Source organism: Vanellus vanellus, assembly GCF_965231255.1.
Source record: "Vanellus vanellus genome assembly, chromosome: 3".
NCBI lineage: Eukaryota > Metazoa > Chordata > Aves > Charadriiformes > Charadriidae > Vanellus > Vanellus vanellus.
This window is the reverse complement of record NC_138907.1, coordinates 15,547,045-15,573,098: the sequence shown is the minus strand read 5'-3', so window position 1 is coordinate 15,573,098 and position 26,054 is coordinate 15,547,045. Positions and strand designations below refer to the sequence as shown.

General features: G+C 50.5%; 1 protein-coding gene across 1 annotated transcript in view; it reads left to right on the top strand.

Annotated features, from left to right (window-relative positions):
* The window catches only part of SNX5 (sorting nexin 5), a 43,631-nt gene extending 21,442 nt beyond the window's left edge, over positions 1-22,189 (top strand). Inside the window, exon 11 of the mRNA XM_082480447.1 lies at positions 22,095-22,189. Coding sequence (XP_082336573.1) covers positions 22,095-22,172 — 78 coding nt within the window. The 3' untranslated portion in view covers positions 22,173-22,189. The remainder of the gene's footprint in view (positions 1-22,094) is intronic.
* Positions 22,190-26,054: the final 3,865 nt, after the last annotated feature.

Genomic DNA, 26,054 nt, shown 5'->3' with positions numbered 1-26,054 from the left:
CAACATGACAAACAACACTTTATGTCCCTTCTTAAGAAGCGGTCTAGACTATTGTGAGCTTCATGCACTGCCAGTAACAGTGTTTGAAGCTAAGTGAGACACTTTTTTTTTAATATTCTTTTAGAGCTTTTTCATGAGATGTTTGCACTCTAAATTCTTTGCATAGCTTGACTCAGACTAAAGTATTAATCTGATCAGATTAAAAGTATGCAGAAGACTTTGAGTGGATTTAATTATGGCTTTATATTGATGTTGTAGTTATTGCAGTTATTATAAATTAACTGTAACTACAAGAAACGGTAGCTATAAAGCAGTCTGCCAATAACACTTGCTCTGTAGGAAGCTGTTTTGTGTCTGCTATGCCAGTAGAGTGCATTGTAGTCAGCTTCAATGTCTGAAACCTGTTGACTTGGAAAACACTAGTCACAGCACAGATCACAGTCCTGGAGGCCAGTGGGTGGCAGTCTGGGACAGCTGCTGATAACTAATGGTACGTGTCTAACCTCAGACTGAGTTGTAATGAAGTACTGGAAAGGCTGCTGCATACCCCAGTTTCTTACCTGGCAGCTGGACACATCTTGATATTTAAGAGAAATTAGCTGCATATGTGAGCAGTCTGCTTGTAAGGAAGAACAGAAATATTTCTTTAATGTAAGATGACTGGACCTGACTTCCCTTGCAGCAGGGCTTTGAATAGAGCCTCAGCAGAACAAAGATCAGCATAGGCAAATCGGTGTGATAAGGCAGGTTATCATCACTATGAAAACAAGGTTTGTTTTGTGGTGTGTGTGGTTGGTTTTTTGTTTTTTTTTTTTTTTAGAAATATTGCTGAGACTTAATTTGAAAGGCTGGTTGGGGTGGATGAGAGCAGAATTTTACAGATGCCCTGAACAAGGATTCAGTCTAGTGTACGTTTACTGATCACATCTGTAAAGCAGTTTACAACCTTGTTGCTCTGGTTTATGGGTTGCAAATTGGCTTTTAAGAACAGGCACAAGCCTCATCACTGTGGTGGTAACTGTGATGTGTGGTGCTTCACATCAGATGTCAGTTCTTTTCTGTCTGTTTGAATGAGATCAGAGAGAAGACTAATGTTTGATTAAGTTTACTAAGGTTTGTTAGATATCCAGCTCTAGTCTCGTTGATGAAGGCAGATGCTGCTACAGAGAAGCAATGATGACTGTTGGGATGGTGCGGGTAAGGTGGGCTAGAACCAAGTCCTTGGGTGCTGCAGGTATCTGGCTGGATGCTTCCAATGGAGCAGAGCTAACAGTTAAGATGGGCACAGAGCAGTGGACCTGGATCACAGTGCAAATCTGGGAGAGGCTAGCAGCAGGAGAGCTGGGTGCAGACAGCTGCAGCCTTGGTATGGTGTTTGCAGCAGGTCAGGCATACTAAAATGAGAGTATCTTTGGGGTGGGTGGAACAGGTGGTGATTGTACTTAGGAAGCTGGCAGTATCTGGATATTGGAAAACTGCAGATGGGAACCGAACCAGTTGCATAAGAGGGGCTCATAAATGTGTCTTGTTTCACAAGACTGTGATTCCAAGTGGTGCAATAAACCAGGATTTTGTAGCCATAGAAAGGGAATTATTAAGGGTCGCATGTACTTCAAGAAAGAGCTGGTTTGCCCTGGTTTATGAAGTACTTATCGTTCTAGGAAGAGACATCACTGACGCTAAGGCTGGTAAGTCAAGCAGAAAATAGTTCCTGTGCCTGTGGGATAGAGAAAGCCTCGACGAGCTATGAGCGTGGACTCTTTGTGCTAGTTGTGGCTAGGTCTGCACTTCCCACAGTGGTTCTGCAGCTACGACCAGCTTCACAAGTCTGAGAAACTCTGCTAAACACCCTGGCCTGGCTGGGGGCAGAAATTCAGCTGCAGTCTGACTTACCTTGAGATGATTAGTGATGTCTTCATTAGAGATTCATCATGACTAGTTTTTTTTTTTTTCTTAACATGCTCCCAATTTATTCAGCTCCTTTCCGTTCCATCCTGTTTCTTCTTGGCTGTGCGCTCTGTAGGGGAGCTCTGATCTGAGGCCCTGACCTCTGGCAGTTTGGTAGCCTTGTGCTACACTTCTAATAGCAGCAAATGTGAATTTCTCAAAACATGGAGCTGGGAAGGCTTTCTCCGCAGGTATTAATAGCTTCTGGCACTTGCAGTCTCTCCCAAAAGATTGGGAGGAGCTGTTTGTTTATGCTGTGAAGCAAAGAGCTCTGCAGAGTTCCCATTCTTGGATGTAGCTTTCAGTACTTTGCTGCTCACCCAGCACTTGCTGCTATGTCTGAGAGTGCAGGAATGAGTTATTTCAACTAGTGATGTTAAGAAACATCTGCGTCATCACTTGGTGACAGTGGAATATCTGTAATGGATTTTACATCTGTCTGTTGCAGCTCACTGGTCACCAGTGAATGAATATAGGCACTGATGATCCATTTTAATTCCTCAGATTGTTGCTTGGCCCCAACTTTGGACCTGCAGCTTACTGTTTTTTTTTTTCTGAAAATTGTGGTTCTTTTGCTATCAAAATGCTGTCCAGTGGCCGAGCTGTGGTGTGGGCTCAGCCTTGCTTTTTGTTTACTTTTTGTATTACGAAGCCAATGAGAAGGCCCAGCTGAGATCAGAGTCCAGCTCAGCTGGGTTTTCGTGCTTGCGTGCTAAAAATAATCCCTGCTAGGACTGCTTTGGAACTTGAACAGACAAGCAAGAATTGTGCCTATTTTACAGGGGAGGGGATTCAGGTAGAGTGTGGAAAAGGTGACTTGCCTGTTGCCCACAGGGAAATTTTTGTCAGAGCCAGAAATTTAACTTAGATCTGCAATTCCACTCCGGGGCTCCTGCTGTCTCAATCCGCCGCTGTTGGAAGCGGTCAAATGCCTGCTTGTGATTTTAGTTTGGCTGTCCCTTGGCTGTGGTTTACTGCTCTTCTGTGGAGACGTGGTAACTGCTAGTATGACTGTTCTGCCTCCACTCCAATGCAGTGAAACGTGTCGGTTTAAATGACTTTTAGTGCTCTCTTTTGTGGGTCTGTTTTACTTGGCAGTGGAATTGCAAGGTCACTTTCTGCAAGAGAGGGTAGTGGAGTCCTAGGCAGGTGGAAATGCATTGTGAGTGCTCCTCTGCTGACACTTTAGCTTGTCAGCACTCAACGGTAAAGTGCAGCGTCTGGATCATGTGCACTTACTGCTTGCAGCACCTTAACTTCTTTTAGGTAAGGCTGTAGAAGTCTTCCCCATCAGTTAAGGGATTCTCATTCCATTTATGTTTCTTGGGTTCAATGTTGCTTTGCTGTTACTTAGAAACTTTCCTAAGCCTGGTCGGTGTGGGAAAACACTTGAGAGTCTGATTCCGTGGTATAAAACAAGGGTTAAAAAGAAGTTTAAGGTTCCTGTTTAATGCTCGCCTACTACCTGCTTTGAAGACAACATACTACTTTATTGTATCTGGTTTAGTTTGGATCAAGTTTGTTCTGCTCCCTCTTGGGGTTTTTAAAGGGGGGGGTGGGGGATAGAAAGCCTGGTTCTTTAAACACCACAGGTTTATGTTGCAGCTGTAGCTCAGCCCAAAAATATACCTCAGGTTTGGTATAGTTTAGTCAGGGGCTTCCAGCTGTTTCTTGAACTGCTCTTCCTTGAAGGCCTTGCTAAACAAAACCTCTTTAGGGAGAAGAGGTTAATGAACAGGTTAGCAGAGATGTTCTAGTAAAGTTAACTTGTCTGGTTAAATTTGAGACAGCAACGGATGTAGTTTCATCATGAGCTTGCTGCCACTGAAAGGGGATGGCCTCACTTCCCCTCCTGTTTTGTTCCTATTGCATCCCTTGGGCTGGTCCTGATGTTTGTGTGGCCTCATGCCAAGCTGATGTAACTCACTAAAATGGCATGAGATGGGCCAAAATGAAGACAGGCTTTTTGCCAAGTCAGTGCACTGAATCTGTGCTCGTGGAGCAGAGAAGCATGCAGGCCTGTGGAAGGACAACTTAGAGGGGAGACGTTGCTGGGGAGGCTTACCTTAGCTCAGCTGGGTTTTGAAACTGTTGGAGTAGCACTGGTCTAGTAAGTGCTTCCCTTTTAGGGGAGAGTTGTAGTCATTACTTCTAAACCTGCAGCGGAAAGACCTGGGCCATCTAAATCCAGGGCTGTCTGCATGATGGGGAGCACCTCTGAATTAGGAACTATTACGTTTTAGAAAAAGCTTGTCCTTTGGAAGGTGCATAGACACCTCTTGCTGGGAGGTGGTGGTGGTTGGTGACTTCTTCAGACAGATTTCCATCTCTAGTGCTTGAGAAACTACAAACTCCCTTTGCGTGGGCAGTGCAGCCCTGGAGATTTACCCCCCACTTGCAAACCTTTTAAGGGAGGGCAGCGGAGTGGTTTTGGACCATAGGTGTGGAAAACATCAGCGAGTTGAAGCCCTGAGTGAAGAGGCAGTGCCACTTTAAAATTTTTCATTCTGCTGTGGAGATTATTGGCACGGCCTCCTTCAGTAAATGCAAGGTTGTTGCCATGGAGGACAGGAAATCCCTCGTCTGCACGGAGAAGGAAAACATTGGAAACTGTCCTACTGTAAAGCACAGCTGCCTCTGTGCTGGGAGAGGGGTGCTTGCTTCTACGGGGTGTTTTCCAAAGGTCTCATTTCTTGTCTGCGAATCTTTGCACATATTTGCTCTGTTTCTTAGTGGGCTGCTTGTGCGTTTGAAGAAGAGCTGGACAAAGGAAGTGGGAGCAGCTGGTTAGGACTAGTTTTAAGTGCCCTGATTAATGTGAGAAGCAGGAGGGATTTTCGCTTGGGAGTAAGATACTTAGCAAATTTACAGTATCTGCCTCTCCTTTTAACTCTGCAGCTCCTCTTGTTCCTGTTTCCCTCTACTGCTTGCGAAGGAAGGTCTCTGCCTTTTCTTCCCTTGGACTGCTTAGAACAGGAGGCATCTCTGCTGTGGTGTGTCTGTGTTTCCCACCTGGCAATCTGAGATGTACCCTGGCTGTGTAGCTGGAGGTGGGAACAGCAGTTCAGGCTGTGTGTGCAGCTCTGCTCTGTGTGAGCAGCTGGTTAACTGTTCCTGCAAACACCTAGATGCTTAGAGCTGGCCTATCCTTATGAGATGGGGAAGAGGTGAGATTTGAGGAACATCTTCCAGGACGTGTTGGTGCCATCTTTCCACTGGAGGCTCTGCGAGAGGACAGAGTTCCCTCAGGGGCTGAGACCAGACAAGCCTGTGGTGGGTAATTGGCTTTGTCAAGCCATTGCTGTTAACATCGTCAGATTGTATAAACGTTGAACTGCTTGGTTGCTACTAGGCACGAATACCTAAGCCATCACCAGTGCTTGCCCTTCTTCCCTGCGGTCTGCTTCAGAGGCCAGATTACCACTGATGCATGCCAGCAGTTATCGATCAGCTGTAGGTGGACCGCTGGATTGGGACTTTCCCTGCCTCCAGAGACAGGTTTGTCAGTTGTCTACTTCAGGTCTGGTTCTGTCCCACTGCTGTCCTCTCTGTCCATGCTGTTGTGATCCTGAGTTGTGTTAGGTGCTGAACAGAAACAGAGAAAGCCATGTCTGACTCAGTGACTCTGCTTGGCAGTATTTTCTGGGCCAAGTTTTTGTGCTGATGCTCATGGAGCTGAGCTTGCTGTTTTAAGGCTCTGGAGGATAGTCCTGCATGTAGACCATGGTGTTATGGGAGGTGTCCTGGCTGGAGAGGAAAGGGAGCTGTGCTGTTCAACTTCTCATTGTACACCAGTTGTTGCTGCTTTTAACATGGTGTGGTACTTCCTCTACGTTTAACTGAGCTGAGCTGTTCCTAATGCTGCACGCTGTTAAATCAGCAGTGAGGCCTCTGGGGGATACCTCTTGGGAGCTGCTCATAGGGATGATGTGGGTGGATTTGAGGCACCTCTGGCACACAGTGTAATGGGAACAGCGTCAAAATCCCAGGGCTCTGGTTGTTTTGGGGGGTTAAACTCCTGGATCCTCCCTGAAGCTACTCCAGGATTTCTCTGGCAGCTGTTCCCGGACTTGCCACAGCCCGGCTTTTATGTAGTGCGGAATGATGCAATCCTAGTTCAAACAAGCTTCTTGCACTGCTTCTTCTCATGTTGGGAGAGTGTCTTCTGATGTAACCTGGCATCGTTGTGTTGACTTGCATGAATGCAAGGCTGACTTACACCAATAGGACTCTCCAGCCGTGTTTGCCTAGCCCTCAATATGGTTGGTTATGACGTGTGTCTGGAGTCAACACACTGTGACCCGGTTCACATCTCCGTTTTATGACTGACCACAGAGTGCCACCTCCTCCTTGCTACACCAGCCCTCCCTAGGTATATTTGCTCAAGTCAAGTCTCGCCCTCTCTGCTGCTTTGTTTTCCTATCGATAGCTGATGCTGTGTGTTAGATATCTTCACCTTGACGTGATGTGGTTCCTCTGCCCTGATGTGAGACTGGGCTTCTTAGGCTTTGTGTTTGTTTATGGCAGGAAGCCTGCTTCCATGCTGGGGCTGGCATTCTGGGGCTGGCTTTGCCCCATTTGACTCTTTGGTGTAGGGCCTGGCTGGGTTTCTTCAAGGCTGGCTGGTCGTCATAGTGTTTCTAGTCCTATGGCCTGTAAAACTCGCAAGGTGACATGGAAACCAGTCACTGATGTCAACAAGATGATGCAAAAAGGATTTGTCTGTCCCTTATGTGTGCAAGGGGAAAATCAAAAGGAAGGAATATTGCCTGTAAGGCAATACATGAAAATGGAGATGGTCTCACTGATCTTCAAGTCGGTTGTCAGTGACAACCATCTGGCAACTGTGTGCAGCATGGAGTCTGTCTTTTGTTTTCTAGAGGGACCAGACCATCCTTTTGTTGCAAGAGGAGGCTAAGGGTTGGGGAGAGCAAATGAATCGTCTCTCCCAGTAGGCTGCAGGACAGTGTCTCCTTCATCTGCGGCAAGGACTGGCAAAAAGGACAGCCAGAACTTGGTCTTCTGCAGGAGGAAGGAGGAAGGCAATGCCGAGGGAGCCAGTGCTCCAAGAAAAGGACTGATGGGTGTGTATGTCTGCCCATCATTTGCATTATGGATGCTCACACCTATGAGCCTTCCTTTGTCAGACCCTTTGAGAGGTTCTGGAGAGGGTGACTTAGAAAATCCTTTGGACCGCATTAAACCAAGTGCAAAATGTGACGTGGCACCTGGGTGCTGCCCGGGGCTCAGCCTTGAGTAGAGGAGAAGGAAAAAGCAATGTTTATTTGCTGTCCTTGTTTGCCTGCTTGAATGAAATTGCAAGCTGGAGGATGTGCGCTGAAGGAAGAAAGATGATAGTTGGCTGAAAAACTTTCCTCAGGTGGGGTAATTTAGTCGACAGAAACTGGTTAATCATAGAAGCTGTGTAGCGTGTGAGTACGCAAGCCTTCGACTGCCAAAGCTTCCTTGGTGCACACAACAACCAGAGGGAGGTACAGTGCAAACAGGGAGCCGTCTGTGGGAGACAAACATCCCTGTGTCTTAGTGGAGAAATCTTTGTAAATAAACCACCTGGCTCCGTTTGGTTACAGAGGAGCTAAAAAAGGAGCAAGGACACTGGGAGGACAGGCGCCCTGAGTGATAGCTGGTGAGACATGGATTGCTTTGGTGAAAGATGGAGGTGCTGACAGCTTCCTCCTCTCTTTTCTCCCCTGGCTTCACCCATGGCAGGAAGGATGTAGGAATCACGTTATCGTGCTATTGAATATTCCTGCTTGGTGTTCAGTAACCTGCTGTAAGGTGGGTTGTGCAGATAAGAGCCCTGCAGCGTGGGCTTGGGGAGCAGGCAAAGCAAATAGCCCATCTGAGTGGATAGTCACTCTGAGAGAGTTGGGGCTGTTCAGCCTGGAGAAGAGAAGGCTCCAGGGAGACTTTATTGCAGCCTTCCAGTACCTAAAGGGGGCCTACAGGAGAGCTGGGGAAGGGCTTTTTACAAGGGCATGTAGTGATAGGATGAGGGGGAACGGCTTCAAACTGGAAGAAGGTAGATTTAGATTACATATCAGGAAGAAATTTTTCACTGTGAGGGTGGTGAGGCACTGGCATAGGCTGCCCAGAAAAGCTGTGGATGCCCTGTCCCTGGAGGTGTTCAAGGCCAGGCTAGATGGGGCTTTGAGCAACCTGGTCTAGTGGGAGGTGTCCCTGCCCATGGCAGGGGGGTTGGAACCAGATAATCTTCAAGGTCTCTTCCAACCCAAACCATTCTGTGACTCTATTTCCTCCTTGCTCCTTTTATGCTCTGTAAGAGGCAAGGCGGAACGACGGGTCTGTAGTCTGCCAGCAGCTCCCCTGTGGGCTTTTGGGGACACTGCAGGAAGTATGCAAAGGGATGAATTATTTCAGAAGCACAGCAGGGAGATGGAAATGGGAGCCTTGAGGGCACCCCTTGCCCTCTGTCTGCCCCGATATGCCAGTGTGTGCGTAACCTGTGCCTACCAAAGCCGCAAGATAAGGCAGTCCTGCAAGGAGACCTGTTTGCTGAGTGTGTGACTGAGCTCTCCGCTGAAATCGCACAATCTTGTTTAAGCGGCCGTTGTGCAGCTCTGCAGAGGCGTAACAAAGCAGGCAGGGTAGAGGTGGGCAGGTGGGCTGTCCACCAGCTGGGTGCAAGGTGGGGCCAGCATGCCCGTGAGTGATATTGGGGTGCTGGTTCCTCACCAATTTGGCCAGAGGTGTGGTGGTACCCCCCCAGTTTCAGCACTCCCCAGCAGCATAGTAATGTGACTTTTCAGTGCTGAGACCTGGTTTCCCTTGCTGTCCCAAGGAGGTTAGGGAAGTGCTGTGATGGATGGACACACTGATGTGCAGGCAAAGGTTGTCTGAGCTACTTTGCCCAGGGTATGCAGTGAGGAACTAGGCAAGAAGTCAATGCCCTGGGCAGATCCATGGGTTTGAGAGCAGGCTGAAGCCTGCTGAGCTCTACGGAAGAGGCATTTTCTGTCCCTATAGCCTCAGCCTGGATGCATTGCGTAGCAGAGATACATCATGACTACACTGGCTTTACAAAAAGCTTGCACTCTCTCGGCCGTCTCTTCTGCAAGCTGCTTACGACAGGCAATGGCCTCTACTAGTGTTTGTGTAACGTCTTGCGTGGAGGAGTCCTGATCCCAGCTTGAAGTGATCGCCCCTGGAGTGGGTGCTTTTCAAATCCTGTGAACCTTTGGCGCTCTGCGGGGTTCTGTAGCCAGATATGTGCCGCGAGTGCTTAGAGAAAGGAGGAGGCTCTGCTGGGGTTCCAGCTGTCCACAGACAGTCTCCGTGCTGGTTACGGGAAAGACTTCTGTAGAGCTGGGTCAGAGAAAACAGGTTTATCCCCTTGGCCTGGAATTGAAGGGATGCTTGAAGGAGAAGGGTTGCAGTGCTACGGAGAACGAGTATAGATCAAAGTGGGGGAAATGGAGGGGAGAGAGACAGCGAGTGCTGCCCACAGTGTTGGAATAAATTGGGGATCCCCTGGCTGCAGGAATAATGTGTTTTAAGCCCTCCCATCAAAGCATAGAGAGGTGGGTGTCTCCCTACCCGCAACCTTTGTGTTTGCTGATGAGTGTACGTGCGCAAGCCACTCGGTGCCCATATGGAGCACAAGCTGGTGTGGCTTGGTGGGAGGAGAGGGTAAAGAAAACCTTTGCTCTGCCCTCCACCTCCCCATGGGCGCCCCGTGGCCTGTGTCCGTCCCTGCTTGGCTGCTCGGTTAGGTCTCCCGTGCCTCCTTGTTGGGCTACGTGGGATGTGTTCTCGCCATATGGTTTCTGTTGCCATGAATGAGCGAGGGCAGAAATCTGATACGCGACAGCAATATCACGGCTGATTTCCTGGGGCTGGTAAGGACGGGAATTGGAAAAATAACTTGGCGTGTTTCAGTGAGGTGGTGCTTGTAGTGTAGCGCTAGGCTGGGGAATGAAAAGCAGAAAGTGGAGGGTGATCAGCTGTGACAAGGACACCGCAGCAGGTAGGAGAGTTTTTTCTAACGTGCGTGTTTCCATACTATGAGCTCCTGCTGTAAATTTGGGAGGAATATGCTCCTTTGCTGAGGCAAGGCTGGGTGAAATTCTCCCTGTTGAGCATCAAAGGCAGGCTCTGCTTCCTAGGCCAATGTTCCCCTCATCACCGCAACTTGCTTTCCAGCCTTGGAAAAAGGAAAAACCCCAGAAAACTGGCCTGAGGCTTTGGATGACTGAAAAGGTCAGATCAAAAAGGAATTTGCAAATGAGCTGGTGAAAACTAGAATGAAAGGGAGTCCACCCAACCCGGGATGCTCATCCTTAGGTCTCCAAATGGAGAAATGAGCATGTGGGGGGCTACATTGCTGCAAGGAAGTTAATGGGGTGCAGGAGTGCTTTGTGGTTGGGCTTGGCCAAGTCTGTATGTTACTAAATTACCTCCAGACCAGAGTAGCCACGTCCATGCTGCCTGCTGTAAATGCTGCCTGGCCTGCACTATCTCCTAAATCTGGGATATCTGTAGCATGAAGCTACTGGGCGTGGGCTGAAACCACACCAAGGACCACCCTGACAGTCACGGTTCTACTTCCCAGCAATGTTCCTTGGTATGTTTAAACATATTATTCCTAGGATATAGAAACTGTCTCCTGTTCCTTTGATCCAGTGGGTGGCTGGTTTGTCCTGGTTTGGTCTGCATGAGGGCAGGGGAATGTTCCAGCTTGGGGACTTGCCAGAGAAGGAAGAGACTGGACATATCTAAAGGAGGGTGCTTTGGGCGTTTGGTGGTGTCTGGGAGGTGGTGGTAGGGGGTCCCTGTGGCTGCTCGTGTCCCCTGCGGCAGTGCTAGCCTTTCCTGCTGGGCAGCAGGCTCGTGGTGGCACCAATGGCTGGCGTGGGGTGTTGTGGCAAGCTGGCTGGCCCGTGGCGAGGCTGGTGTACTGGAGAACCTTGTGTATCTCACCAGGGCCTGCAATTGCTTAGCAGGTTAACAGGATCACTTTCCCCCTGGCCGTCAGCTGTGTCTAGATCAGTGTCTCTGCTTTAAACCAAATGCCTTGAAATCAGCCCAAAGGAAAAAAAAAAGAAAGCTTTGCTGCTGAATGCGGGATTTCCTGGGTCTATCCCTGCAGCAGACAGACACCACAGGCAGCCTGGCAGCTCTGTGTGCTGCTCAGCAGCACCCACAAGCACAACGTCTGGCAGAGCTCCCACCTTTGCCTTGTCGGTAAATATTTGTATCCTTCCCTCGTCCATCAGCAGCCTGGTATTTGCTCAGGGAGAAGGTAACAGATGTTTGAAGAATTAATTTTCTGTGCAGCCCATTCATGGGAGCGGTGGAGGAAGGCTTCGTGGTGGGACCGCCGGGTGGCAAAGCAGAGGAAGCAGCGGAACTTCCTTCTGCTGTGTAATGCTGCCGAGGGGCATGGTCTCAGCAACGTTCATCTGGGGATTCACGGGTCACTGAGCTTATCTGGCAACTGCCCGCAAAACAAGAGGCGCTTTCGGCTTGAAGCACTGGTACTTGCAGGCTGCTATGAAGAACGGGGCTCTTGGTAAACTAAGGACGTGTCTAATCTCTCATCTATTAATGCTTTCCTGAGTCAACTTGTTCCAGTGGTTACAGATTTACTGCTTTTTTTTTTTTTTCTGAGACTCACCAGGGGTCTGTGTTAGCCGGATTGCCCAGCAGCAGGTGGGCAGGCATCCCTCACCAGCGCTCCTGCAGAGCCACGGCCCCTCTGGGATCTGCAACCAGTGGTTTTCGGCTGCTGCATGGAGCAAAGGGAGGTGGCGGGGCTCTGATTTGAGGTTCTCCCTGGAGTCTTGGCAACCTTAAACTCCTTGGGGACCTCGCTCAGCAGTCCCTGCCTGAATACCACCTTCTCTTCCATCATGTGTGTAGATTCATTAATGCCGCTTTGGTCCTCCAGTATGAGGGATGTCACCCATGTGATTTCAGCAGCTGTACAGTGGTCTGGACCAGGAATCTGCTCTGGCTGAAGGCCCTCTTCCCTCCTGATGCATCTTCTACCACCTCCCAAAAAAAACCCAGACAAACTTCACTCCACCATACCAAAAGATATTTCATGGCTTTTAAACTGTGGCGGTCTCCTGATCCTGCTGTCAGTGGTGTTAAAAAGGAGAAAGATGAGGAGATGAGCCAGGCATAAAGAAAGTCATTAGAATATTTTCTTCATCTCTAAAATGCTGCAATCACTGTAAAAGTTGTAACATGCATCTTAAGGGCAAGTCTGTGTCGCAGTCTTTGGACAAAGTGGGTTTTGGACTGCTGCTACTACCCTTGCTGCAGCCTGAAGCGCGTTATCAGCCACAGAACGTGTGGCCGCGTGGGGTGGCATCTCCAGGGCTGGCCTTGCAGCGAGGAGCACTGTCACCGCATCCCTCAGAAGCAAAGGGAAGCATCCCTGCTTATGTCCCTGGCTGTTAATGTACTGCTCACTTCTGCCAGGGTCTGCTTGACAAGCTTTCATTCTCAGCCTTTTTCCTGATGCTGTTCAGGGATGCCCGCCCTCTCCCAGCTCAAACAAAAGAAGCTTTTTGGGGAAATGTTTGCCAAATGTTTCTTTTTGCAGCAATATGGGCCTAAGCAATGCCCCCCTATTCCTACCTCCCTGTTTACGCGCAACATCAGTTTGTGGGGCTGGGAGTAAAACAGAGCAAGGAACTGACTAAAAATAACCCTGTAAAAATGATGGCTTAGGTGTTGCTGCTGACACTGCTTGTGAGACCGTGGCTGTGGTCAGAGAAGTTAGGTGGACTTTCTGAGAACTGCTGTAGGTTATGGGGTAGAGGCATGTCTTGTCTGAGAAGCTACAAGGCCCGTATCAGAGAAGGGTTTTGAGAAATATGCTGCTGCTTCTCCTGGCGTGCCAGCTCTTGAAGATAATAACATGTTTCATAGCAAAAAAAGCCCCAAACCCTCAATCACACCCAGAAATGGCCAAAACGAGAGTGAATGATGCACCAGCCGGAGTCTGATGTCGTTCCATTTTCTGATTGACTTGTTGGGGAGATGTTTGCCCTTGTTAGAGGGGTGCGACACTGGCATGGAGTCGGAAACTCTTTATTTTGACCTAGTGAAAGGGGAGGGAGTGGCAGAAGAGGATTAACTGGCGTTAGCCCCCGAGGAGGCAGGAGGCAGCTGGTGTTTTTACTAGTAAGCCCCGACCTCCTCCACTTGCATGTTTTCGCACTGTGTATTCCCACTTCCTCAGGAAGTGCTGGTTCTTTTGACTGTAATAGCAGTTTGATTAATGGCTTTGCTGGGTTGAAAAGAGAGGTACTGGTCCTTCAGAAATAGGCTGTTGCTCTTCTGGCTCAGTACAGGACAGCTCTGTCCTGGCAAGTCTGGCCTCACCTCATGTAGCCATGTCTCCTGCCTGTCTCAGGGCAGTGGGAGGAAGACTTTTTTTTTTTTTTTTTCTTTATTTCCCCATTTCTCACCTTCCTTGTGGGTTCAACCTGGGGGGACCTTGGTGGAGAACTGGCTCTTCTCCCTTGCCCGAATGTGGGGAATGGCAGACTGGCCTGTATGCGAAAGGTCCCCTCTGCGCGTCCTGCTAAAAGAAACAAGGCCAGTTTGTCTCCAGCCTGGTTGCACGTGTGGCTGGGTTTGTAGCCCAGTGAAGCTGAGTGATGCTCTCCCCGACGCAGCCAGGGCATGGCTGGAGGTCCCAGTGGAGGGGGTAGTAGGTGTGTGACTACCCCAGGGTTGGCTCCCTCAACCACCCCAGTGCCAGGGCGATAACACCTGCTTCCGAGAAGGGCCGTAGCCTTCATATGACTTGAGGAAATGGTAATTAGGGCCACAACAGAGGGGCTCCTGCCTGCGGTAGCATGGCACAGCTAAGCCACATCTATGCCTTGACCAGAGGTTGGGCCCCAGCCATGCTTTGCTTTGGATCAAAGGAAGCGTGGAAACCCCTGGGAAGAGCTGGAAGCGCTATTGCCATTCTCTAGCAGGGTCTCCTCTTCCAGAGGAGATCCCAGAGTATACCAGAGGTGGTAACCTTTCCTCCCCTTGTTCTCCAGTAGGAGAACACAATAGTTTCCACCCATGCTGGGCAGCATCTTTTAGTATAATTGAGCTGAGTTAATCCATTGCCCCTCCCTAAGCCATGTACATCTGCTGTCCAATGCAACCACCTCCGGACCAGCCAGACCCACTGAGGGCTGTTGCAGTTTGGTGTGGAGAAGGACTGTGCCTGTCTGTTTTTATTTTCCTTGTTTCTTTCTCAGCTCGGTTGCTCTGTGCCCATCCTTGAAAAGTGGTGGGGACTGGGGGAGGTATGAATGGCTACTTGCATCTCAACGTTCATGGGAGACCTTGTTTTGCTCCTGAGGGGGGAAGTGCTGGGAAAGCCCCTTCCTTCAGCGCGCCACACATTAGTGTCTCTGCATGTGTCCGGAAGAGAGAACTGGGATTTCCCAAGGAACACAAGGTAATTAGGTGCCTGAGCCTCACTGATGGGGACATAGCATCTGCCTCCTTTTGACCTGTTTTGGTAGCTCAGCCATTCAGTCTGTGATATATTTGGAAAACCAGGCCTGCAGCATGGTCTCTGAGCTCCATGGGCTTTGCACCTGGCCAGCGATCCACCAGAGATGCATTCCCTGCCTCTGTTACAGGTAAGGAGTATATTGCTGTGTATTTTCTGCCCTAGTTGGTGTTTGGTGAACATGTGAACGTGTGCTTCTCAGCAAATGCCAAACACAGCTGGCGGTTGGGATGAGATGTCCTCCATTCCTCGGGATGTTGTGGCACCTTGCTACGAGCTGCTACCACCTGCTCCAGCCGTGGCCGTGCCCGAGAGCCCTGCAGAAGCAGCTGCCACACTCCTCCTCGGAGGCAAAAGTATTTCAGTTCTGGGCAAAGAAATGTTGCGTCAACAGTTGCCATGCTCTGCTCTCCTCTGAAGGCTACCAATTAATTCCTTACAACATGATCCATCTGTTCTCAGCCTGTAAGCAGCTTGAGATAGGGGCTGTCTTTGCCGTGCATGCTTGAACAGTGCTGCAGAAAGGGGTCCTGGCCTCGGGCACGGTGACAAGGAGAACATTAAACTTGTGGTGGAGTGGCTGTGAGTCCTGGCACACCCGTAGGCTGATGAAGCTGTCAAGGGAAACGGAGTATTCTTGTCCTTTCGACCACATGCAGAAACCATCACAACTGCAGAAGTGCATCTGCTGGGGTTAGAAATGTTGTGCTGTCCCCTTGTGCAGCTGCTGTCATAGCGTCTTGGGTACCGTTAAACCATGTAGGTATTTTTTTTTCATGCTGTCTTTTTTTGCTGTCACATTATAAGTTTCTTCGGCTCTTCTGCTTTTCTGGAAGCACATTGGAGGAGCTGAGGCTTCTCTGTTCATCTGTGTGGTCCTCACATAACCAGATTTCAAAGCTCTGCTCTCCAGAACGAAGCGAGGATAACGGTGCTGCTCGTCACGTGGTGAACCCTGTGCTGCCTCCTGTCCTTCGTGATGCCTTTCGTGCCCTAGACTGGAGGCTGTGGTTTCAGGGCTCCTGGTAACCACATCAAAAAATATCCCAGCCCGTGACGCAAGGCACTAATGAGCGATGCAAACTCACTTTTCTGGTTCAGATTTTGTCAAATGTTTTTGGCAGGCTGACTTGAGAGCCATGTCCCGCATCGGGAGCTGCCTGTCTCCATGCCCCGCTAACTGCGTGTCGGACCGCGTTACTGCCTGTTCTCCCCCACAAAGGCAGCATGAACTCCATCACCATGGCTAACTGGGGAGAAATTAGATGTTCTGCTGTTCTAAAATGCATGCTGTTGAGTGGTCTGGTGCACAGATGCTGCGTTACTGATGGTTGGACGTGTAGCCTGAGCACTCAGATGCTCCCCATGTCTCAGCACAGCCTGCTGGGACAGGAGACTGGGTCTGATTCTGTCTCGGGGTTCGGCAGTGCTGATCCTTCACGGGGTTCTCCCCACTGCTGGGGATGCAGGTGCAGATACTGATGTGGCTCAGCTGAGGTGTGATATTTCCCCAAGCCCCCCCAATTTGTAGTGTCTGAAATCAATTGTTTCTTTCACTGTAAAATTGTCACTACGTAATGTCACTCTGCAGCCTTCCAAACAGGCGCATCTGTCAGATTTTGACGTTTTCAGTGTTTTGCTATGTGGGATTTTCTTTTTATTAGGAGTGGGGCTTCTACCAAACAAGCATCTTGATCACCATCTCGGTTAAAAAAGCACATCTAAAGGTCAGCTTACCTGAAGTCATCTTGGGGAATGTTTTAACTGAAGTGTAGCATATAAAAAAAAAAAAAAAAACAACCAAAAAAAAAACCAAAAAAAAAACCCAAACAAAAACAAACCTAGCATCTCTGATTGTAAAAATGCGACAAGCTTTCGTCACTCTCTGGGTGGTGGCAGAGAAGCTGTGATCTGCTTTGCTTTCATCCTTGGCTCTGCCTACATGGGCAATTTAACCTGCTTTCAAACACGAGGAAAAAAAAAATGACTTAGATGTGCATCCCACATCTTGTGCTCTGACCTTCCCTGTGCTCTCCAGCTCGGCGATCCGGCGTGCCACATCATCCCGTGGGAACGTGAGGAGGAGGAGAGGGCAGGGGAATCTCTTAGCGGCGTTATGATCATCAGAAAGTCTGTCCCTGTGGCCAAACTTATACCAGCAAACTCTTTGCCAGCCGTGTGGGCAGGCTTAATGCCTGGGTCATGTGGCGTGGATGCAAATTTAGTGCGCTTGAGGACCGAGCTAAGCCGGAGGGCTGTGCAGTAAGCCCGCGGAGACCAGCTGTTGTGGCAGCGGATAAACGAGTGGGAGGCAAAAAACACTCTTCCCTTGTTTTGGAGAGAGAAGAGTCTCTCTGAGTTTTCTGCGTCGGGCCCGGTGGTGTGAGGAGCTGCGGGGCTGCGTGTTGGGCCGTGGTTTGTACCACAGGATCGAGGTGGGAGCGACTGTCTTGGATATAGTCCTTGTAGGGCAGAAAAACCCCACGCCTTTTGTTTTCCAGGGTACTGACTACGTGCCCTGGGCTTTCGGGGCTGGGGTGATAGCGAGAGGCTCCAATGCCACTGGAGGAACAGCCAAGGGCCGCTTGGATATGGGAAGGGTTAAGCAGCCTGGATGTGAGGAATGAGCTGTGGTGTTCCTCCTGTGATTCAAAGAGGGAAAAATGTGCCCTCCCTCTCAGATGCTTCCCTCTGTCCAAAAAAGGCTAAATGGGCTCGGTGAAAAACCAGCGGAGGCATTCCTCATATTCTCTGGAGTAACCGGATGTAAAAGTCCGGATTTAAAGGGGTAGCTTGCGGCAAATTAAATGCAACTTTGAAAGGAATTTGCCTTCTGCAGGGAAGCTGGCTGTGGTTTCAGCAACGAAGGACAAGCTGGGCGCTAGAGAAAGACGAGCCTGTGTAGGAGATGGATATTAACAAACACAGACGATCCATTAGTCATCACAGATTATTAAACACAGGAGGCCAGTTTGTCATCTTTATTTTATTAGGGAGGGCTTACACGCACAGGAATAACCACAGGACTCAGCTGGGTTTGCAGGGGCTCCCAAGCACACAGGTTAATTGTACCGACCCTGATCCAAAACCCATCCATGTCAATGGGAGCCTCTCTCCCAACCTTCAACGTGCTCTGGAGCACAACCAAAGTGAGTTTAATAAGCTCTTTTAATATATCCTGTGATCTTTCTGCAGCCAAACGGACTGTGTTGTCTTCTCCGGGCCAGGACTGTGGGCTCTTACTACACCATTTGCTGGTGGCAATCTGCCTGTTGTGAAACGCATGTAAGGGCTGGTTTGCAAAAACACCTCCATGCAGAGAAAAGCCACCTCTGCCTCATCACCTTCAACCCCTGTTCCCCACTGAGGTCCCTCTGCCACCCAGAGAGGAGTCACAGAGGTGATCTGATGCCTCAATGATGAGGGGGGGGTGGGGCAGAAAATCTTTAAAAGAGAAAGGAAATTTAAGGAGGAAGGGAGGCTGAGGATGATTGCCAATGTCAGTGTGACGTGGAAGGGAATGATCAATGGCTGACAGGCACTGTGTTGCAGTCCTTCCTTCCCACCTCCAGCCAGCTGGAGATGAGAACAGCATGGGGCACATCTTCATGGCGGGTGAATTGCTGCCTTCCCCTTCCATCTGGACCAGAGGTGGAGAGAGGTCCACCCCACTCTGCTCGTTGCCCAAAAGCAGGATTTCAAGGAGGCTGGGCTATGAACAGGGCCACCCTTGTCCTAGGGGATGAGCAGGAAAGTCTCTGTAGGCCAAGGATCCTAGTCAGGCTGCTCTGGAAAAGAGCAGGATGAGGTCTATCCCACATCAGGCTTTGTTGTCGGACAGACATTGGACACGTGTGCCATCAGACTCCCCACCCCCTGCAGGGAATATAATGGCTTCTTTTCAGATCGGGGTTCTGCTTGAGGAAGAGTTTCCCATTCCCATGAGAGTGCCTGAGCTGCCATAGAGGTCTTGGTTAGTCAGAGCATTCCTAGAGGACATGGGTGAGACTGCACGAAAAGTAAAGATTAGGGGAGAAAGTGAGGGAAGAAGGGAAACACTCGATATCAGGGTTGGAGGAGGTGCTATGGGACATGAAGAATGTTTTGGTCACTTTGGGTGGGAGTTTCTTATTCCCCTTGGGCAGAATGACTTTCTGGGTGAGTGGGATGCAGGAGAACAGATTTGTTCATCCCTGAGGCCAGGACTGACTTTGCTTGGACGCTTATGTCTGGGAGTGAGCTCCTAGCTGGGTATCCTGAAGAGAGATGGCCAGATGGGGGTGTCTCCCTCCTTAGCTGATAACCTCCTTTCTGGGGTAAGGATTAAGCTCTTCACCGTGGTGGCTTCTGCAAGTGTCAAGCCTGGGCAGAAATGTTGCAGTTTCTCATCATCTGCCAGCAAGGTATCGCTTTTAGAGTGTGTGATGGAGCAGGGTATCCTTGCTGAATGGTCCTACTGGAGCACCTCATGAGGGTCGCAGTCCCTCGGTCACTTTGTGTATGGCTTGCAGATGCCTTGGAAGTGGACTGCATCCACCCGATGTGGGGAGTGCTCTCCCTCCTGGTGCCTCTATGCTCACTAATTGGTCCTGACATCTTGACGAGGACTTCGTGTGAGGCTGTCAGGAGCGGTTACTGATGCTTGGCAGCACTTCCATTGGCTGGTGCTGCGTGAAGGCTGCAGGTCAGGTCCTCGCAGGGGGCTCAGCTGGGTGAAGACTTGCAGGGCATCGGTGCCTGGCGGTTCCCTGAGCAATTTCCCATCTGACTTCTGCGTTTATTGTGTGCCTGGAATTTAATATATATGCAAGCCCGTTTCTAAGGAGAGGTGTTAAAAGTTACTCCCCTGAGCAGCTGGGGTTGGCTTGACTTTTTATTACTGGGGAAATGAAAGAATTGCCACCAAAATCAAGTGCTTTTTAATGTAAACTTGATTACTAAGTACTCACCTGGAGCAAGCTTAAACCAACTGAGGAAACCACCCTCTCTCTCTCACCTAGTAAGTGCCTGGCTCCAAGTAGCGTAGACCACCCTACAAAATCTCCTTGATCATTCCTAGTAGGTGAAGCCTTGCCTGGAGGTGGGAATACCCGCACGGCTTTGCTGTGGAGCGCAGCCAGCCCCGACAGGGTTATGAAGTTAAACAGGAGTACGTTTAAAGGGAGGGAAAGGATATGGTTCGCCTGGGCTTTTCCTTGCAAGGAAATGCTGTTCAAGAGGAGCCCTGGGAGAGACGGATGCCAGGACTCGGGGAGCAGGAGGCAGTGACTTCCAGAGCTGCGGAGGGGGAGGGACTGCAGCGAGGTTCATTTGGACCTTGGGTAAATTAAGGGCTCAGGGCTGATGGGAGGGCGTCAGGGGGTGATGCAGCTGGCGGTTCTGCTCTCTAGTGCCTGCAACTCATTGCAGTGCTGCTGAAGGAGTTTATTCAATGGCAAATCCTGGTTTGGTCTGCCTGAAACTATCCAGCTTGGATTTGCCAGATATGTTTCGGGGGAGACTGTTCCTGGCTGGCTGAGATGGAGGGGCTAAGAGATGTTCAAGCAGGCTTGCTCGTATACCTGCAGCTGGATGGAGATCCCCAGCCAGGACCATTGTCCCCAGGGCTGAGAGCAAGCAGTGGAACTGGGGGTTGGGGAGGGGTGGCTGAGCCAAGAGCTGCGCTGGGAGTCCTGTCCGTCCCGGCGGCTTCACAGCGCTTCCTCCCCATTGTACCGCAGTGCTCAAGTGCATTGTGGGCTGCGTGGGCAGAGCATCCTACTGGGAGCAGGGAATTGCTGGCCCTTGGAAACCAAAGGGAAGCCTGGTTTAAAATAGCTTCATTGGTGAGACCCATTCCGGCCTGCGTCCCTGCAAAACCAGCTAATTCAATTAAGAATAATAATAATAAAAAAAAAAGGTGTGTGTGTGTGTGTGTGAAGGTCTGGTTCCCCAGATCTGAGGGTGGGCAGAGGCACAGAGCTGCCCAGTGGTCACTGGTTGGGCAGTGGAGAAGCAATGCCCTGTGCCGCTCCATGTGAGACTTGCTGAGGGCTGAGTCAGAGCCGTGAGCATCTCCGGGGTGCCCCAGTGTGCTCAAGGTATATGTCCCCTTTGCAGAGGGAACCAGCCAGCCCCGGCAGGGGAATGGAGCCTCTTCTCGCCGCTTGTCAGCAGTAGGTGCAGGGCTTTGCTTTTTTTATGGGGTGGGTTTGTTGTTTGTTTGTTTGAGTCTGACCCCTTCCCTTTATAGTTCTGGAGCTTTTGGGTTGGCATGGCTGAAATGTCCTGTGCTGGCCTACCCTGGCATGAGAGGCCAAGTGGAAAGCCGTTCCAAGCGCTGATTAGGTCTGCTCATCCCTTCAGAGACTTCTGCTTTACCAGTCAAGACCACAGGATTTCCCTGGAGAGCAAATGCACGTTGTTCAGCTCAGCACACATGCAAAAGCTGGAGCTGATCCTCCTGCTGTGACCAGGGAGGTCAGTATTAAAACCTGTGATGTCTGTAGGAAGAACAGGACCTGTGGGTGAGTCCAGGCAGGATCACAGCGTGATTAGCCAGTGTGTTAGATAAAAACCCATTTCTTTGTTGGAGAATGCCCATGATGTCTATGGAGACAGAAATGGGGTGAATTTGGCTTCAGCGCAGGGCGGAGGCGTGGGAAGCCTTCGTCAGCCTGCGCAGCGCTGATGCCAATTTGCAAATCGGTACTTGGCACTTGCCCCGGGTTTAGAGTCTCAAAAGGACATCAGGGTGACACTGGCTGAAGCTCTGCTGTCAGTATGCCTTGAATAACCTGGAAGAGAAAGGCAGAGGAAAGGCAGACAAAAAATAAATAGAAGGGATGAATCTCCTGCCCGCACTGAGTCTTTTTTTTCCTGTGCCGAAGTTATTTTTCTCTCAACTTGTAGGCTTCTAAGCTGTTTGGCTCGTCTTCCCCCTCACCCCCCGTTTTTTCTTTTTCGATCTAAAAAGGCGATTACTAAGCAAAAGCAGCCGGTTGGGACGTATTTAGGAGTGTGACTCAGCCTTGGAAACAGCGAGTGCCCAGGGCTCCCAGCTGTTGAACTCGCACAGCTGGGCGCAGGTGAGGTGCTCAAGGGCTTTATTTTTTTGGCTCCAAGCCTCCTATTTCCCTCAATTTTAAATTGGCTGCTGCTCTTTCCTGCTGGTGCTCCCTGGCCTTTTTAAGGGCGCGTGTACCTGGATCACAGGCACGGGCAAGGTAAAGGAGTCGGGAGTACGTTTCTCCAACCCACCTCGTATCCCTGGCTCCAAGCAGGACCCTTTCCCAGCTTTATCCTGCCTCTTATTTAATTTTAATATTGCTGTGACTTAAGAGATGGTAGACTGAAATCACGATATGTATCTCTAGCTCTCCTCCCTGTCTGCTAATGATATGGATCGCTGCGTTTACCCTTAGGGAACTGGGCTGCACTTTTCAAGGGAGCTAAAGAGAACCAACACTTTGATCCCTTGGGCACCAGTAAAGCTCCTGACCTGTGAGCGTCGCTTTGCTGCCAGCTCAGAGTGTCAAAAAAAAAAAAAAAAAAGAGGGACTCAGATTCATAAAAGTGCTTTAAAAACTTGAAAAGGTGCCAAGACCTACTTCTTACAATTTTTTTTTTTTTCTTTCTTCGTGGGCAGAAGACTCTGTGTCTCTTGTATTTGCGCCGCTTTAGACAACAGCGGGGATTTCTTTGCAGTCCTGTCTCCGGGTGCTGAGTCTTTGAGGGAGAAGCCCCCAACGGGAGAGTCGTGAGCGTCGCAGGATGGAAAATATCTGCCACTTTCCCTCCCTTGTCTTGTAAAAGGCAGCAGGTAGAAGCCCTTGCTTTTTCTTTATGTCAAAAAGAGATTTGAAAGGCATCTGCGGCGGAAGGTTAAAAGCCCGAGGAGGGTTGCACGTGACCCCTTCCACGCGGCTGCCTCCTTCCCTGGCAGACCCAGGTCTTTTCCACGATATTGTCATCTCTGGGGAGAAAAAAGCAACACCTTGGGGCGCAGGTTTCGGCTGCGGCAGCGGTTAGCAGGGCAGGCTTCCCCTCTCCCGGCCCTCTCGCCGGCGCTGGGCTGGCAGCCCCCGTCGGGGGGATGACTCAGTGCCTGGCAGAGGCAGGGAGGGCCGGCGGCGGCGGCCCCCAACCTGCGGCCGAACAGGCTCAGCTTTGTGCTGGCCGGCTTAAAAGGAGCTTTATGACTCCTCTCGGCACGGCGTGAGCCCCGGCTCCTGCACAGGCCCCTCTTTGTGGGGAGGGGTGGGTGACGTGGTCCTGGGGTGGAAAAGCCGGGCGGGCGGCGGGGAGCAGCTCTGCCGGCGGGGTCCCTCGAAGGGACCGAAACCGGGAGAGGATGAGAGCCGGGATGGGGAAACGAAGTCCTCAGGGTGCTTAATTCTCATCGCGTCCAAGGGGAGGTAGGTGCCCGAAGGGTAACACTAAGGGTCTGGCTCAGTCCTCAGCTGATGGTGGTCCCCAAATGGCACTTCAGGGTCACCGGACACATCGTTAGGCGCCAAAGACTGCAATTCTTGCAAGCTGGTGTCAGAGGTCCCAGAAATGATGGGGGAATACTTGGTAACACACACCTTGACGGGAGTCTCCTAATTACATGTAAATATGCAAAATATCAGGCCCTGCAAGGTTTTTGTTCATACTTCCACTGCTCGGTTTCACATTAAAAAAAAAACCAAAAACACCAAACCCTCTGCAGCTGCTTTCTCTCTGGGTTGTATGGGCAACTGTATGAACAATTGTTTTTTACAGTTTGGCTCTCAAACCGAAATAGCAATTTTTGGTTTGCCTGAGCTGAATGGTTTCTGGATCACTCTTTCTGGGGACGTTTTTTTCACTCTTTTCTCATCCATTTACTTCTGTGGGTAACAAAAGCGGGAGGTGTTCTCCCATCTCTCCACCTTGATGCCTCTGCCCAGGTGGCACGGCTCACGTGTGTGTGTGCAAGGTGCCTTGTTGGGAAACCCGACAGCCAGGGTCCCCCTCGCTGCCTCCCCCCTTGGCCACGCGCATGATAATCTCTCCCTCAGCCTCACCAGACGGACATCTGCTGCTGTTTTTCCCGGTCGCATCATGCCAGGGTGATAAAGCACGGAGGCTGCCTCTACAACTAAGCTGCTTCTTAAGACCACCTAAGACCTAAGCACACCACCACAGAGGTAGCAAACGCTGAGCCCCGCCATGCAGCCTGTGTTACGCCGTGCCACGGTGTCTCCGGGGGGGAGTAGCTCCACATCGCTGCATATCAACTCCTCTCCTTCCTCAAGGGCTGGATGGCATCAAGCCAGGGTGTCACCCCCTCTGTTGATGGGGCTCATCGCAATGTGTGTGCTGGAGATGTCCCTTCTGCAGATTTTGTCTAATTCTGCTTGAATTCCGCTAAGCTCCACAACAACTCCCAGGCAAGGAGCTGAAACACAAGAGTTTTTAAATACTGTTTGCAGCTGGCTGGCTCTCCTCGCTGCATTACTCCGGTTTTAGCGCTCCATCACTTCTGCCTTGTCACCTCAGGCACTGCGGTGCGTTCGCATGGCAGAAAGCCTGGAGTGACGCAAGATGAACGTGGCCTTAAACATGCGTAGAAACAGCTGAGATTGGGTAATTTGCCTTCTAGGTATGCCACCGAGCCCGGAGACGGGGCTGCCAGATGCTATGGCAATACTTGTGTGATAACAGCAACGCTTACAGCAGCCATGCTGAGGTCTGCCGGCGCCGGGCTGGTGCCCGGGTAGGAGTGGGAAGCACCGGTGATCTGCAGGTTGAAATACTCCGACTTACAAATCCCGAGCTTGAGCCAGATTTCACATCCTCCCCGCGCCCTGCAGCTGGGCAGAGCAGTAGTGGTAGCACGGACCTGGGGATGGATCTGCAAGAACGCTCTGAGCCAGCGCCTGCGTGGCATCCCAGGTCCCCCGTTTCAAATGTGAGCTGCTCTGCCAACCTCGCTGGTATGTTTGGGTCGGAGCTCATGTCTGCACTCACGGGCTGGCTGGGATGGTGACATACGCCTCCAGCTCCCAGCCACGCAGGTGGTGTCCTGCTCCGTGAGTCCCTTCCTTAAAACCGAGCATTTCACACAGAGGAAGAATGAATAATAAATATAATCCTGGTATGACTTAAGAGGGAAAGCTGTATGCAGGACTGCCGGAGAAGGTAACAAACTGCCGTGTGACCAGTCGTATCTCCCTGTCCTTCAGTTCCCACTGCATCCTGGATAAGAAGTTGTGGGTGCATTAGGATGTTTGGGGCATCCAGCAGCAGAGGAGGATCAGGACAGTCAGACAGTGCCAGCAGAGGTGGCTGCTCAGGTCTCAGTGCAGCGGCTTGATTACCCTGGTGGTGTCTATGTACGTCTACCAGCAGCTTTGGGGGCATTTTCAGGCCCCAAATCACAACATCTGACTCCGCGGGCCAGCTCTTGCGCCAAGAGAAGAGGGCACAGAACTCATCATGCTGCCGGACTCGCAGCAGGGTGGGAGCTGGTGCCCATCCAGGAGGTGACGTGCAAGCGTGCTTGCAGTCACACAGCTGGACACAGCACCCACACCGTTCCAATTTTGTGCATCCCAAGCCTTGTCAGGAGCAAGCCTGGAGAGGCAAAGCGGCGCTCAGGCTTGCAGGAACAAAACCATACAGGGCTCTTCCCTTCTTTAAGGCCTACCTGGGTAACCTTCCCCAGAGCTGCACCAAGAGCATCAAGCATGTTGAGCTTTGGTTGGACCACCCAGTACACACAGGCTGTAACGTACAGGGGAAATCCTGGGACTTCCTTCTGTCTCGGTTAGTCCTGATGTTTCTGGACCAGACAGGGTCCGTAACCAAAATGTTTGCCTCGAGCCAAGGTTGGCAGGATGGACCACATCCATTTGTAGGCCTGGAAATCCTGGCGCTGGGCCACCACCTTGGCGTTTTTGAGAGAAATAGCTATTATACACGAGCCTCTGCCCAGAAACCCATGCAGCTGTAGCACCAGCAGGAACCGGAGCGCCTGAAACTGCTGCAGAAGAGCACGGTGCTATTTTTTAAATGGCCCCTTCATCATGGATTCTAAGCTAAGACTGAAAGTGAAAAAAGATACGAGATAGCACGCCTCTCTAAAGCGGGAAATAGCTCACTAGCAGACATATGGGGATGCTAAAGCCAGGCCAACGGGAAAATTAACACAAGCGCTACCCGCTCTTTTAGTTCTTGAAAGTGGCAGGGTATATTTTTAGCAGCAGGATTTCAGGTGTTTTAGGTCCGAAACCACCTCAAAGGCTGAAAGTCAAGGCTGCTTCGCCAAGCCCTGTGGCTGCGCTTGGGCAGCCAGGCATTTCAAAAAGAAAAAGCCACGTAGCTGGAGAATTCCAACAAAACCCGTTGCAAACCTTATTTACTAGGAAGATGAGGCAAGGCTGGGGGAAAAAAAAATGGTTAATGGGGCATTTTGCTGCTCTTGCACCTCTGTGTTGAAGAGGGTTTGAGAGGATTTAGTGGGAATAAATGCCCGGCTCCTCCGGTAAGGGGTATTACAGCTCACCAAGGCAAATACTGTCTTGTGGCTCTTGATTTAGGTGGGACACAGGGTGAAGAAAGCTGAGCTCTTGAGGAAGGA